At 40.4% G+C, this 15,109-nt stretch overlaps 1 protein-coding gene across 2 annotated transcripts in view; it reads right to left on the bottom strand.

Moving 5' to 3' along the window:
- Positions 1 to 336: 336 nt before the first annotated feature.
- Positions 337 to 15,109, bottom strand: part of slco4a1 (solute carrier organic anion transporter family, member 4A1) — a 52,459-nt gene continuing 37,686 nt past the window's right edge. For both annotated transcript variants that reach the window (XM_049580334.1, XM_049580333.1), the window contains exons 7-12: positions 14,556 to 14,826; positions 13,009 to 13,171; positions 8,946 to 9,121; positions 6,737 to 6,801; positions 6,466 to 6,614; positions 337 to 4,513 (exon numbers count right to left, since the gene is read on the bottom strand). In XM_049580334.1, coding sequence (XP_049436291.1) covers positions 4,343 to 4,513; positions 6,466 to 6,614; positions 6,737 to 6,801; positions 8,946 to 9,121; positions 13,009 to 13,171; positions 14,556 to 14,826 — 995 coding nt within the window. In that variant the 3' untranslated portion in view covers positions 337 to 4,342. The remainder of the gene's footprint in view (positions 4,514 to 6,465; positions 6,615 to 6,736; positions 6,802 to 8,945; positions 9,122 to 13,008; positions 13,172 to 14,555; positions 14,827 to 15,109) is intronic.

Below are 15,109 nucleotides of genomic sequence, written 5' to 3'. Positions count from 1 at the left end.
TTATCCATTTCCATATATTTTTTGTTTAAAGCCACAGGGACCCATGGAGAGGGGCTTAAGAGCTGCATGTGGCTCCGGAGCTGCAGGTTACCTACCCCTGCACTAACCCCTAACCACTACTTGCCTAAACCAAACTCAGCCTTAACCCTAAACTTAACCCAAGTCTTCAGTCTAACATTAAGTGATTTACGTCATGAGGACTCATATACATGAGGACTATATGCCTCCACATAAACACACACACTCTTGCGCACGCACACACACACACACACACACACACACACACACACACACACACACACCATAAAAATGATTTGACACACACAAACAATAACCCACTGTTTAGCTATTGTAATTAGAAAACACTTGACATCTTTGAATCATTCCATAAAAAGATCATTGATTTCAAGTCCACTGCTTTTTTTTAAAAAATCATACAGTACCAAAAAACAAAATAAAAAAGGAATATAAATCAATTTACAGAGTGGTTCCTCAAAGCTCAGCACTGATTGAAAGCACACTTAGGAGGACTGCATTTACACATTCACATGGAGATTAAACTCGTCAACATTAGCTGGAGGGTGTTAAAGGGGCAGTTCAACTCCAAAATCACAAATACATATTTTTCCTCTTACCTGCAGTGCTATTTATTAATCTAGATTGCAGTTTGTTGTGAGTTGTGAATTATAGCTCAGTTGAGGAGGATACCATTATTTACATCTCACAAGCACCAGCCTCTCGTCCATGAGTAGATGCTTCCTTCTGTGAAGTGATATAGTTGGCAGACATAGTTCAGTAAATAACACTACAAGTAAGAGGAAATGTATGTATTATGATATGGGGGTGAACTATCCCTTTAAGGTCAATTCTTACATGAGCAAAGTACATGACAACAACACAGGCAACATATAGCAGATTGTCAACTTGTGTTTCACGTCACATAAATAATAAAGACAAGGAGAGGAGTTTCATTGGACAAAGGGTGGCAGGAGGAGAGCCAGGGCAGCATTCCTTTTATCATCACAGTGAATGCAAAAAAAAAAAAAAAAAAAAAAAAAGCTGAAATTTTATAAATTAATAATTTGCATAAATAAGGTCAATGATAAAAAATAAAACACAAGAGTTGTTAGGCAAAACTGCTTTGGCACATTTGCACATTTGTAATAAGTAGGTGATAATTAGTTCCAAATAACGATGCTGATTTGTTAAACTGCATGTTCAGCCAATTGTGCATTGTCCTGGGCAGCTCCAACTCATAAGCTACCTCTCATAATATCCATCTTAAAGGCATGGTCACTCCAGCATTTCAAATGTGTACATTTTGTCACTTAATGAATAATTGTGATGAGTAGATAGCAGCACAGCAAGGCAAGGCAAATAAGTGCAGATCTTTCATGGCTAGATTTTTAGTTATTTGTGTCATTATAAATGTCAATGGGATTTTTGAAAGAGGTTTTGTACTTTGGTTCTTTATAAAAGCTGTTAGCTTAACATGGTTAATAAGCTAAGTTAGCTTCAGCCACTTTGGACTTTCTCTGTTCCATCTATAGTCACCACTGCAGAGACAGCTTCGGTTAGTCATGGCATAGTCTCGCTCACCAGACCTTTCTCAAGAAAAGAAAGGTCTGGCTGCGCCAACTTTAAGACTGGAGAAAAAAAAATGCCCTGGCTGCTTGTATTTCTTTCAACCAATCACAATCGTTCTGGGCGTGCCACAGCAACGGTGCTTGCAAAAATATTGGTGTAACACGCCCACAAAAATATCACCTACAGGACGTGAACCATGGCAGAAAAATGGCTACATCCCCGCAAGATCAAACACCGCAAAAGGTAGTAAAGGACGTGTTGAAAACGGTTGAAAACTGCTACACAACCGGAGGTGGTATGGCGGGACTTCAGCGGGTGGCTCGTTCCACCCAATGAGAGGCTGATCTATGCAGCGAACTTCCGCCCACTCAGACTAGTCATGGCGCAAATTTACATGGCAGAGTTCCCCAAAGTGGAGCAAAATATGTGCGCTGGTTTACTTCGCAGTGTAACAATTCATTATATTGCAACATTTTTGCCATTTGAAAGCAACATGTTGATCTGTGGACATATTCCATGACATGTCCATACAAACCACACCCACCACTAGTACAAGACAAACTCATCGATGTTGTAGTGAACAAATAAAACACAGCAATAATCCACTTTATAATTAATCATACAAGAAGACGTGATTCACCGTATGAGTAACGAGATGTAACCATTACCCTTACCCTAACCTTAACAGCCTTTCTTTTAACCTACTACTTTATAGCTAGCTGTGAAATGCTAACTTAGCATTTTCTTCAGGGTTTGTGCATTCAGACCAAGGAGCAAAGAGGCCTGTGCATGAACTGACATGTAGGTATGGTGGGCGAGTGGAGCGCTGGTAGCTGAGTGGTTACAGTGCACGCCATGTAACTGCAACATCTCAGGCACAATTATAGCCTTGGGACCTTTGCTGCTTGTGTTCCCTCTCTTTCCCTGTTTTCAGTCTGCTTCTCCACTGTCATCTCTCAAATAAACGCAAAAGTGCAAAAAAATAAAATAAATCACCACCACCAAAAAAAACAACAACCTTGTATGCCTTGGTAAACCAGGCAAGTTACTGTTTACATCCATCGAGTAATGGCCAGAGAAGTGTTTCTGCAGAACATTATGATGTCACAGTGAAAATATCCTTTTGGATCTAAGTCATCACTTTAACATTATATTCAACTAGACATCTGTGTGACGTTTTGTCATAATTATTTTATGAATTCTTGAGTTATGACCAAAAACATGTTTTGTGAGATTACAGTGACCTTGACCTTTGACCCCCAAATTCTGATCAGTTCATTCTTGAGTCCAAACGGCCGTTTGCACCAAATTTGAGGAAACTCCTTCAAGGTGTTCTTGAGATATTGGGTTCATGAGAATGAGACAGCTGCAAGGTCACAGACACCTTGACCACCAAAATCTAATCAGTTCACTGTTGAGTCCAAGTGGACATTTGTGCCAAATTTAAAGAGATCCCCTCAAGACGTTTGTGTGATAGGCTTGTGAGGGCTCACAAAAATGGGACAGATGGACATACTGACATATGGACTGATGGACAACAGCCACAGCTATCACCGGCGCGGAGGCATAAAAGGGTATGTTGGGTGGGTCATGAACCTGCTTCAGTTGCAGCTATGCCTACTCCATTTAAAAAGCTGTTGTGACCAGGCCCTAATTGTGCCAACACATACTTTTCAAGCTTCTCAGCGCCTTTATTTTCTTTTTAAAGTGCAGCTATGCAATTTCTATGGAAGAGAAACATCAAAGCTTGTTCTACTAAACTCTGGCAAACAGAACAATGTTTATATTAAGAGCTATTTCAAAGATCACCAACGTGGTGGTTTTCGTCTCTGTATTACTACTTTTAATGCAAGCCAATTACTGGTCATAAATATCTTGTATACTGTATGTGTCCAAGTAGCAATCAAAAATATGCATGTGCTTTTCTAATTGAAAATATATTTGTGCTGCTGTACTGTGACCAGTATATATTCACATTATATTAATATAAGTGCCTTTAGATACTATTGGCTTAAAATATGACATATGATATGAAATGATTTGGCTTTGTTATTACTGTCCTGAAGGTCTCATACTGTATAAAAGACCATGGCTTTATCTCTGAGTGGGAAGTACAGCAGTGTAACTATCTTCCAGTAATGGGCAAAGAACAGAAAAAAAGAGCATGGACATAAATACCATTTTTCACATCATAAATGCTTCATACACATGGCACATAAATACATACCACTTGGGTCTTCATTGTCTTTTGAAGGAAAATGACATAAAATATGAAACAGAAATGTCATCAGACTTACATTCTAAAAAGTCATTTGAACTGATTCAACATAGTGTTGAGATATCTGTAGAAATGCTTCCTAGCACATAAAAACTTGCCTGGCACCAGCCTATCAGTCATACTCTCAGATATACACACGTAGTCACAGCAGGATTTTCTTCCACGAGAGCAGCATGTTAGAATCATCATGTATTATAGAAAGTTGTGTGTGTGTGTGTGTGTGTGTGTGTGTGTGTGTGTGAAGGCATCCTCCATTTGAGTTTACGTGTCTGTATTACATTAATATGATTGCATGCGTTTGCATGCATGCATGTGTACGTAGAGGGTGGTGTCATTATGGCTGAGAGAAGGCTGTTGGTATAAAGGAAGCACCCCCGCATCACCACCCAAACACACATTCACACACTGCGCTAAGCAGCACCTACACACACACACAGTCAGACAGACAGAGACTCAGCAGTCGGGGGGTCGCTGACGTCATAACCTGGCATGCAGATTGACAATGACGCCATCTTCAGGCAGGTCTTTGACAGGCAGGTCGCTCATGTCTCCTACTCCGTGGTCGGTGCTCTCACAGCTGCTCTGAGGTGACTCAGGAGGAGGCTGGTACAGGATGCTGGCTAACAGGAAAAAGATTGTCCCCATAACCTAAAAAAGAGGAGCACAGATGATCGTGAAGATGGAGAGTCAGAAATCAAGATAAAGGGTGCACAGGAAAGAGTTCACAAACAGGCCTACAGCAGCTGTGTCTGCTTGCATATCAGCATCAAAAGTGGTACAGGCCTATGTTAAAATTCTGTCTTAGACTAGTTTAACAATTAATAAATATATAAGAGGACGTTTGTGCCAAATTTGAAGAAATTCTCTTTTGTTGTTCCTTTGATACCACATTCACAGCTAGAATTACCACCTCATGATTGCATGCCTCCACGCACCAGTCAAGTTTCTCTTACAGTTTACTTTAATGTCTGTGAAAATATGGATGCTTCACACACATGTTACTCCAGGCGGCACAGAGGATCTATACAATCAGTACAATTTCAAGATCAGTGTCACAAATTCAGTATCTGACCAAATGTGTCCCCTTCTGTTCCTGAGATATGACACTGAATACGCACACCAAGAATTATAATGAGGTGCTGATCACTGGCAATAGACTTGATTGTAGAAAACAAGTGTCACACACTCTGGCTCCATATGCATATTCTTTTGTTTTGATGACATTTCAGGCTTAGGGCCTTCTTGATCTTGATCTTGATCTTCTTCGTCAAGATCTTGATCTTGAAGAAGGCCCAAAAGCCAAAACGTAATCAAAATAAAAGAAATACATTTGGAGCCAGAGTGTGCAACACTTGTTTTCTACAACTGAGTAATAGCCAGAACATTATGATGTCACAGTGAAGTTGACTTTTGACCTATTGGACCTAAAATGTCTTCACTTTAATATTTTATCCTATGAGACATTCATGTAAAGTTTTGCCATAATTAGCTTATGAATTATTGAGTTATGGCCAAAAACGTGTTTTGTAAGGTCATACTGACCTTTAACTTTTGTGCTTTGATCACAAAATTTCATTCATTCATTCATTCATTCATTCATCCATCTTCTAACCGCTTCATCCTCTTGAGGGTCGCGGGGGGGCTGGAGCCTATCCCAGCTGACATCGGGCGAGAGGCAGGGTACACCCTGGACAGGTCGCCAGACTATCACAGGGCTGACACATAGAGACAAACAACCATTCACGCTCACATTCACACCTACGGACAATTTAGAGTTACCAATGAACCTAGTCCCCAATCTGCATGTCTTTGGACAGTGGGAGGAAGCCGGAGTGCCCGGAGAGAACCCACGCTGACACGGGGAGACCACCGTGCCGCCCATCACAAAATTTGAATCAGTTTATTCCTCATTCCAAGTGAATGTTTGAGGTAAATTTTTAAGAAATTACTATTAATTACTATTAATTACTATAATTATTATTAATTACTTCATTGTTCAGTCCAAGTTATCATTTGTGTCAAATCTGAAGAAATTCTCTTGAAGCTTTCTTGAGAGATCACGTTCACAAGCATGGGACACACAGGTGTACGTCAGGACAGACCGAAAACATAATGCCACCGGCTACAGCTATCACTGGCGTGTAGGCATAAAAATGGGTGGGGGTGGATGGACACATGGATGGATGGACCGATAACCTGTAAACACAAGGCCTCTGGCCACAGCTGTTGTAAAAGGTGTTGTTGGGCAGAGTTTGAACTTGGCAGAGCCAAGCTAGCCGTCACCCCTGCATTCACGCGTCATGCTAAACTAAACTAATCACCTCCTGGCTATGTGATGCACGGACATGAGAATGGTATTGATTTTCTCATCTAAAATTTGGCCAAAAGGCTAAACTACTTCTTTAAGCATGCACAGACCCCACATCAATGGTGATTTTACAGTCTCCAAGGTGACTGTGTTAACAGTGTTATTCAGTCTAAAATGAAGCACAGATATGTTGCCACATAAGCATACTTCTCCAAGTATTAAAAAAGTTAGGCTCTAGAAGATTGAATGTCAGACTGCAGTGAACGAGCTGCTACTATGCTATTATTATTACCTTATACATAATACCAGCTACTAGTGTGTACTGGCTCATGGCTGAGTTCTGATAGAGGTAGCAGGAGCCCTGCTCTCCACACTTATCCTGCCACAGTAAGCAGGAGATGTCAATCACAGAGCCGAATGCTATGGGTCCTGGAATACCACCTGTGGGGAAACAGCAGCACAGATCGGACAAAATCAGAATCATCTGTGTGGAGAGATTAAAGCACACTGGTATTGATTCAGAGGTTAAAAATAAACTTAGTGAAAGAATCCAGTGGACTTACCAAGTGTGCGCACCACAATCCATTGAATACCTAGTCCAAAGGATCTCTGGCTGTCCGGCACACACCTACAGAACACACAGTTGGTCAGACATTCAAGCGTAATGTATCTCAAACTTCATTACGATGTCAATAAGTACACTTTCTCCAGCTCCTTTTGCTGCGTTTGTGTTGTTTGTTTTTCTGCACAAAGGTTTGCCCTGACAGTGCTATGATAAGACTCTCTGTCTCCTGATGTCACAGGCACCGTGCCATCTACTGGGATACTGAACTGCTGTTACAAGAGATCAACAGCCATGACAATGTCACAGCACCATTCCCCAATAACAGAAAAGAGGACTTTAGTGTACTATTTCAAAGCATGCAATGCCTTTTTGCATTCAATAGTAAAATCACGGATTCCAATCAGTGTTTTCACAAGAAAAAACATCATACTTGATGACTTTTTCAACTGACCAGCAGAGTAGATAAGATCACCCTGCAAATCTTACTCCTACGAAGAAACTAAACAAGAAAGTAGGCATTTCTTGGCCACTTGGAGGCAGCAGATACAAGCTGTAAACACAGAGCAACATTATCATTTATTTGGAGTCCCCTTTTAGCTCTGTGTCTCTCTGCTTTTGGTGCCGAGGAGTTGGTGTACAGTGGGCATATTGAGCTCCGATAACAGCTACCTGCTGTGGCTAGAAAGGGAACTGGAGGGTTGCCAGTTCAAGTCCCCATAGACCAAGTATGGAGGGGGGACTGGCAACTGGAGAGGTGCCCTTAAGCAAGGCACTGAACCCCCAGCTGCTCGGGGCAGCCCCCTCGCTGCGACATCTCTCCATTTAATGCATGTATAGGTCCTGTGTGTGGATGTGTGTGTGTATATTTCAGGCCTGTGTGTTTATGGCAAGATTCAACAGACAACATACCAAGTTGTGAGACTGCTGCCCTCTGAAAGATGTCACTATTTTTATTTATTTCCATAGCCTTCCATGAAAAATTTACGAACACAAGCTACTTTCTCTCAAAGCCAGAGAAATAAGTCTCAAACTTGTGATGTCCTCTGGTATAAAGTTTGGAGCTGCTCCATAGACAATAAATGAAAGTAATTTTTATTAAACTAATTTTGTGGACCCACAGAATGTTTGTTTTTACAGGGGTCGAGACTTTTGAAAATGTCACCTCTCCAAACAGAGTGTCCCAAGAATGACTCCTAAACCTGGAAATGAGTTAGCATTTTACCACTCATGGTTCCCTCGTTTTAAAATCATTGGACTTTTTGAATGGGATTTTGGTCAGATGCCTAAAATAAGGTCTGTGGTTAATACAAGTTTACGAGACTTTCATGTTTTGTGTTACGATATAAAATATGTCAATAAACACCCCACTTGTGAATTTTTAAGCTTCTATGTGTCTTACAAAAGGCGGTTGCTAAGAAGGGGCTAAATGAGACTACAGAACGTCATCACGCTGCGCCACGCTGAACACAGCTTTACAGTCTTGTAATGGTAGTGAATTTTGGTCATGTGACCATTGTGTAGTTTATGTACAGCCTAATGTTACTTTTTTGCTTCTGGTGATTGCATTTGGGCTTCAATAATCATGACAATGGTGTTAATTTGTGAAGATTATCTTGTGGAACAAAACATGTAAGTATCATAAATGTTTGTTCGCTACAGAGCTTGTTTTGGACAATAATCCAAAATCCAATGGAAAATCTCATAGGCTGTTTGATGAGGGAACCAGCATGATGCGAAAATTATCCCTGGGCACTCTATTTGAGTTTACTGACTTATCTGGCATCGCGACATGAAACAAGAGTTTCTCAGTTAAAATAAAAACAATCCAATCAGCATCATGGGCGGGACTAACGCTGTTGTCAAGCTATTGTCAAGCAGTGTGCCAGAGCCAATGTGGAGTAATAATACCAAAGGTGAGTATTATAGACAAAATAGATGCTGCTACTGAGGCTGTTCTAAATCGACACGTTTTCTCAATATTGCTGACATTGTAGTTTGTTCTATTAGGTCCCGCTCCACTCTCAAAACCCTGCAACCCAGCACTCAAGGCAGATAAGTGTTTGTCAAGGTTTTTCTAGAGGCAGTCACCAGCTGTGTACGTGTGATCAAAACACAAAACAACAAGTAGTTTGGGCCCACTGAGTGGTAGCTATAATGTAGAGATGTAGTTTATTTTCTTTATCCAAGGTTTCTTTGTGGCCACTCACCTGAGCGTGGCGGTGAGTGCTGGGATGCTACACAGGAAAGTGAAGGAGATGATGATGAAAAGGAACGAGAGGAAGGCTGGCATGTGGTGGCAGGAGCTGCCACATTTCCCTGTCAGAGCAAAGCCCTCCTCGCCCCAGGACACGTTCCCGATGACACAGCTGCATCCAGTGTACACCTAAAAACACACAGACACAGTGTAGCATATGAACCAGTTATGCCACTGAGGTCACAAGAGCATTAAATGAAAACATGAACTCAACATACAGGTAATATTTTTCAAAAATCCAAAGGCCGGTATGTTGTTAATATCAGTTCTCTATAAACGTTAAAGAATTAAGGACTTGAAGAAGATTTAAGAAAAAACAAACAAACTCATGAATGTTCACATTTCTGCAGCAAGGTTCCCCAAAACTGCATCAGATTATTTTAAGAGAAACTTGTTGTATATTAAGTTTCGATCGCATATGTTTGTTCCTGAAACCACTTTCACACTGACATCTGAATTTCATGATTCGGAAAAGTCGATGAAGCAATTTCCTCTCACAAGACATTTTGGGAAATCTTTTATTGTGCCAGTGTGAACAAATGCTGTAAGATCCCTGGGTCATGCACACTGAGACTCAGCATATTTAATGTTAATTAAACATTTGTTGCGAGACTCAGAAAACAGGACACAAAAGTGTAAACTAGACCAACTCTAATACACAGAGACGAAGATCTAACCAATCCCAAATAACATCAGTAAGTATAATGATAATAGCAAAGAAACAGGTGCCTCAACTTGAAGTTGTTTAGAGGCTGTTGAGAGCATTGGTAAGTGTTGATGTTCAGTGTAATAAACACTGAAGGCCTCTGACATCACTGGCCTAACTGATGGTACTAAGCAATCTGCTGCCACTTTCTTGGTATCCAGGGTTAATTCACTAACAGCTCACTGCTGCTGTAGTAAGGTGTGTTCAGATCAAACCCAAAGCGAATTTTTCACAGGTGGGATTAAATACAAAGTCAGTGCAAAGATTTAAACAGACGTGAATATGCATCAGTGCAAGCTGAAATGTTAAAACTTGAACAAAATAAAATTCACCTGACATGTAGCGAAAGCCTATCAGTGTTTAGATCCTCCTGATGTTACTTGACTCCAGCTATTGGCTGTAGCTTACTAGGAAACAAGTAAGGTGAACATCAGCTACCGTCCCCAGTTACATGTCTGGTTTCCCGACTTACCAGCGGCTGCATTTGTGCGAGTAACTCAGGAAGAAAATTCGCTGCAAATTTAGTTTGAACACACCTCAAAGGACAACTTAAGAATTTTTCAACCTGGACCCCATTTTCTCAGGTTTTGGTATCCAAGTAAGTATGGCAACAACAGTTTTTTGAAACTGGTCCAGTTTATAGTGTTTTTTCCTTTTTTTTTTTTTTCTGTTTTAAGTGCAGCTCGCAGCTGCAAACCAGGTTGCAAAGTTAACACTGTCGTTTAATGTCAACTAAAAGTGCTTGTTTGTTGCCAGTGTTATTCTAAGTGTCTGAAAACATACTGAAAGGAATCGCTACAGAGATAGACCTCTATTGTTAGAGAGAAACAACCTCATTGCTAAAGTCACCAGACTCCATTTGAAAAAGAGTAATTTAATTATCATAAAGACACTTTATCTTAAGTCCACAAAAACAAGATAAAACTTATAAAAGCCTTCTTGGCTCATCTTTCCACTGTTTCAACAATCATCAACTCTGGTTTGGTTGAATTAACCCTTAATTTACACAGTTACATGTGAAAATATGACAGCTCTGTACACACTAAAATTAGTGTTTATTTAAATGGAGTCTGGTAGGTTTGGCAATGGCAATTTTGGGGCTGTTTTGGGTCAAACAAAAAGGATATTACTCTTTACAACAAAGGTCTGTCTCTGTAAGGATACTTTCCATAACGCTGTTTGACATTTACAATAATAATGTGAGCCTGTCTGTGGCAAACAAAAGCTTTTTTAGTGGACATACACTGAAAGTGCACAGTTGCCCCAAGTGATTACATAGCAGCCTGTTTCGCTCCTGCCAACTGCAGCCCTCTCTCTATATATATACTGGACGAGTTTCAAAATATTTTGTTCCCAGTAGTCACTGAGACACAAACATCTAGTAAAACAGGGTCTAGGTTGAAAAATACCAAAGTTACCCTTCAAGAATCATGTGTACAGGGATATAAATAACCAGGTGGTTATGTTTCCAGTCAAACTAGGATACTGATATTTCCAGGGGTGTTCTTAACACATGCTAGTTTCAGTTAACTACAAAAGAATTATGTTAAAAGTAATGATCTTCACCCTGAAATTAAACTAAAAGTAAGGATGTCCCAAGCCCACGTTGGAACAGATGTGACATCACTCAAAATAACATCGGAAACTATCAAAAGAAAGTTGGAATGCTGGTCATATTTTATTAAAGTTGACACATATATATTAGTTAGATAGATTAGATAGATATTTTTTTCTATAACATTTTAGCATCTCGTCTGCACGCACTAAAAGTGAGATTTTTCAAAACGCCTCTTAAGGTTCAGATTTTCTCTCAACTTCAGTTACTGCTTCTTTGTATACATGTAAAACAGAGCATTTAGGAAACAATTATGTAATCTCATCAATTCAGGCATGCCCCCTGTTGCTTTGTGTAATGAGCATAGGGGTGGATCAGGTTGTTGACTTGTTGTAAGCACAACCTAGTCTAATAATTAGGCTACTTTGCACCTGAACTCTATATTACTGCACCACTTCACAGACGAACAGAGCTGACCCGACTGCTGCACCCTATGTTTTTGCTTCACCTCAGTGTCCACGGTTTAAAGTCTGCCAGAGACAATGTTGGGACACAGAATGGATATAAATATGAAAATGCAATAAAAAGGCACAATTCACCTACCAAGCTATGACAGAGGAATAATCATCCTGCACTTACATTATACTGGACCAACATGGACACAAATAAAGTCTACAGACTGATGAGACAGAGTGCAATTAGGAGTCCGAAAATCTGGGTCCCACAATGCTCTGTGGCAGTGATGTAATAATTATCTATCATTGGGCTGCTGCTTGTTATTTCTGGGTCTTTTTTACAACTATATCCCAAATATGATTATAACAGGACAAGACTTAACATAACAAGGACACTTGTGTGCATTTGAACAAACTTAAGGGCTCTGTGCTTTTGATATCATGAGTAAAGCTGAATAATATTTAGCCAAAATATCATGAAATTATATTGTCTCATACGCTGTGAGTGTACCAAGAGATTGATCATTTGGAAAGAACAGGTGCTCCATTTGTTTATTTTGCACTGAAATGCCTCAGACTATGCCTGTAATGCAAATGAGTGCCTCTGCTGCAAAATTTTGCATTTTCACTTACCACTGACACTGATTATATAAATGACTATAACTGCATTGAATTCATTTGAATGCCCCACTGCTTGTCAACACCTTTTGCTAGGATGTTTAAAACATGTCTTGAGACAGAGAGGAGAGGATTTTTTTTCTGCAGGAGAGTGAGCCTCACAATATTTCTGACCAAATACCACAGTATGGATATTGTGGGGCTGACTACAGGTGCCTTCACAAGATATTTACACAATTGGATCTTTGATAAATAATCCTGAGTAATGTGGATGACTAAGTAGGTGAAAGCAAATGACTGAACAGATAAAGCAATCTGATAAGTTCAGACAATTACAACACTATACAGTAATGCAGCTTTAAAAGCAGGAAAAGACAACACTTATGATATCACAACATCAAAAAACTAACTAAGACAATGTCTAGTCTCATATCACAATATCCATGTAATGGCCACATATTGCCCAGCCCTGCTTAAATATATAGGAGGAAATACCACATAATATTTTGAGGATATACAGTCACCTGTATTTACAGTCTTACGGCTTTGTGCTTTCTTCCTTCAGTACTCTTGTTTTGAAGTACTCTTAAGGGCCCAAACTGCCTCAGATCCAAGTAAATCATGTGTACCGTAATTTCCCTCCAGTCAGAGTCAAATGACAGGAACACTGTTTGTACTGTACCTGTTTGCCTGTGGAGTGTTCAGTGTGGTTGATGGAGCTGCAGCCAGCGTGGCAGGGGGAGTAATACATCACACCGTCTGCCCCGCACACCGGGTTGTACAGCTCTCTGACACAACTACAGCCTGCATTACAGCCCACTGTCAGGTTCTCCTCTAAATAAGAGCTGCAGACACGAGGTAAAGGAGGGACAGAGATGACAAGGAGGAAAGGTGGGTGGGAGAGGAAAGGAAAAGGGAGAGAAATAGACAGAGAATACAATGGAGAGAGAGAGTGCAAAGATAAAATGTATTTATTGTCCTTGGTTTGCTTGCTCATGATTTCTCATACTCAGTCACTACTGTACAAGGCAGCAACACAGCTGGAACAAACCACCAAAATATGCAGGCCTGCACACTGCATTTAAGCCAACGTTACGGCTAAAGCTAACACAACATTGTAAAAGCATGGATGCAAACAGCTCGCTTTTCGGTGCGACTCTCACTTTTTTCATTTCAGTTTAGGTGTCTTGTGTGAATCGTGTAGATCTGAGGAGTTTTTTTGGTGGGGGGGCTGGCGTGGACATGGAAGAGTCTGATTAATAATTCCACTAACACAAACGAAATGAGCAGATGTCTATGCTGAAAAAAAAAAAAAAAAAAATTAGGTCGGATTCGGTTCGACATGTTGCTGTGTTGTGCTACAGCCTATTTAAGTGCTGGAACGCCCGAACGCAACACAGGCTCCGCTCCATTGACTGTGTGCACAGTGCCATCTATAGTTGTTAGTCCGGTCAGAAAAATGCGGTCTTGTGTGCTCACCTGTGTGTGTGTGTGTGTGTGTGTGTGTGTGTGCACGTGTCTGTGTGTGTGTGTGTGCGCATCGGGGCAGAACTCTGCCGAGCGCGATACAGAGAGCAGAGGAGGATTGTAAAGGTGACCATGTAGAGACAGAAATGACATGCCGTCATGTAAACTTCATAAGTCATCACATTATAAGGTGAAACATTTCACCGTATAACACGATAAATAGTATATTGTTATGTTATATAACTTTAGTTTATGAAGAGATAAGACGGAGCCCTCTCCTCTACTCTTATATGCTTTACTCACAAGTGTGTGAATTGACCTGGCTATGAAGCGTCCATAGCGCCAAATAATATAATGGGAATTTCTTACGAGCTAAGAAAAAAATGAATAAATAAATTAGCATATTTCAGCAGCGGAGCACCACCGTTGCTAGTTGCATATAGGGGAAACACTGTTGCTCAGTGGATTTGTTCTGTTTTGTAATACACTGCCTTCTTCCAAATTATTGTTAGTGTATTTTAATATTCAGAATTTTGCTTCAACAAGCTCTCTTTTTTTTGACCATACACCTGTTTGCATCCCTGAAAAGGCTGTAAGGCTATAGTTAGAAATAAACACAGAAATTTATACTATCTAAATGTTTCATCAGATCTAAGTCAACAGAAGATTACTGCATCTTTTCCAAATATGTAACTGAAATCAAAACACATTTTAATTTAAAAAGACAAATCAACAATAGGTGCTAACGTAGACACTGCTCACCTGTTTCTAAGGCGCAGCTTGCTGGGCTTGTCATACAGCTCTTTGTACTGGTCCAGCTGGTGTTTCTCCATCAGGTCGTACTGGTACGGTGCTGTGACACCAGCCATGGGCACATTGGGGCAGTGGAGGAGAAAGATGAAGATGGCAAGCAGACTGACCATCGCACACATCATGCAGAAACGGATAATGCCTCGACAGCGCAGGTTCAGCCTCTTCACGATATAGCCGCCCAGGAAGGTGCCCCCGCCACCTGCTGGTACCACCATGTATCCTGGGGGGGGGGGAATAGCATGCAGTCAGAATGAATTGTTTTCAATGTGAACACTGTTCATGTTTTCCTGCAGCTTGGATTGATGATGCTGTATCTCATGACAGAGCCATGCTATGGTTTGGTCAGTTAGAGATGAATTCATCGTTTAAAGATAGTGAAACACTAAGACGTGAAGCCTCACTTAATTTCCATTTCTTAGAGTCCATAAAAAAGTAGGTATGGCTATACACTGCCGTTTAGAATGACAGTAAATTCAGTAAAAGTACATGTTACATAAGTCATT

Source organism: Epinephelus fuscoguttatus, linkage group LG7, assembly GCF_011397635.1.
Source record: "Epinephelus fuscoguttatus linkage group LG7, E.fuscoguttatus.final_Chr_v1".
In the NCBI taxonomy this organism is placed as follows: domain Eukaryota; kingdom Metazoa; phylum Chordata; class Actinopteri; order Perciformes; family Serranidae; genus Epinephelus; species Epinephelus fuscoguttatus.
This window is presented reverse-complemented; position numbering and strand designations above follow the sequence as displayed.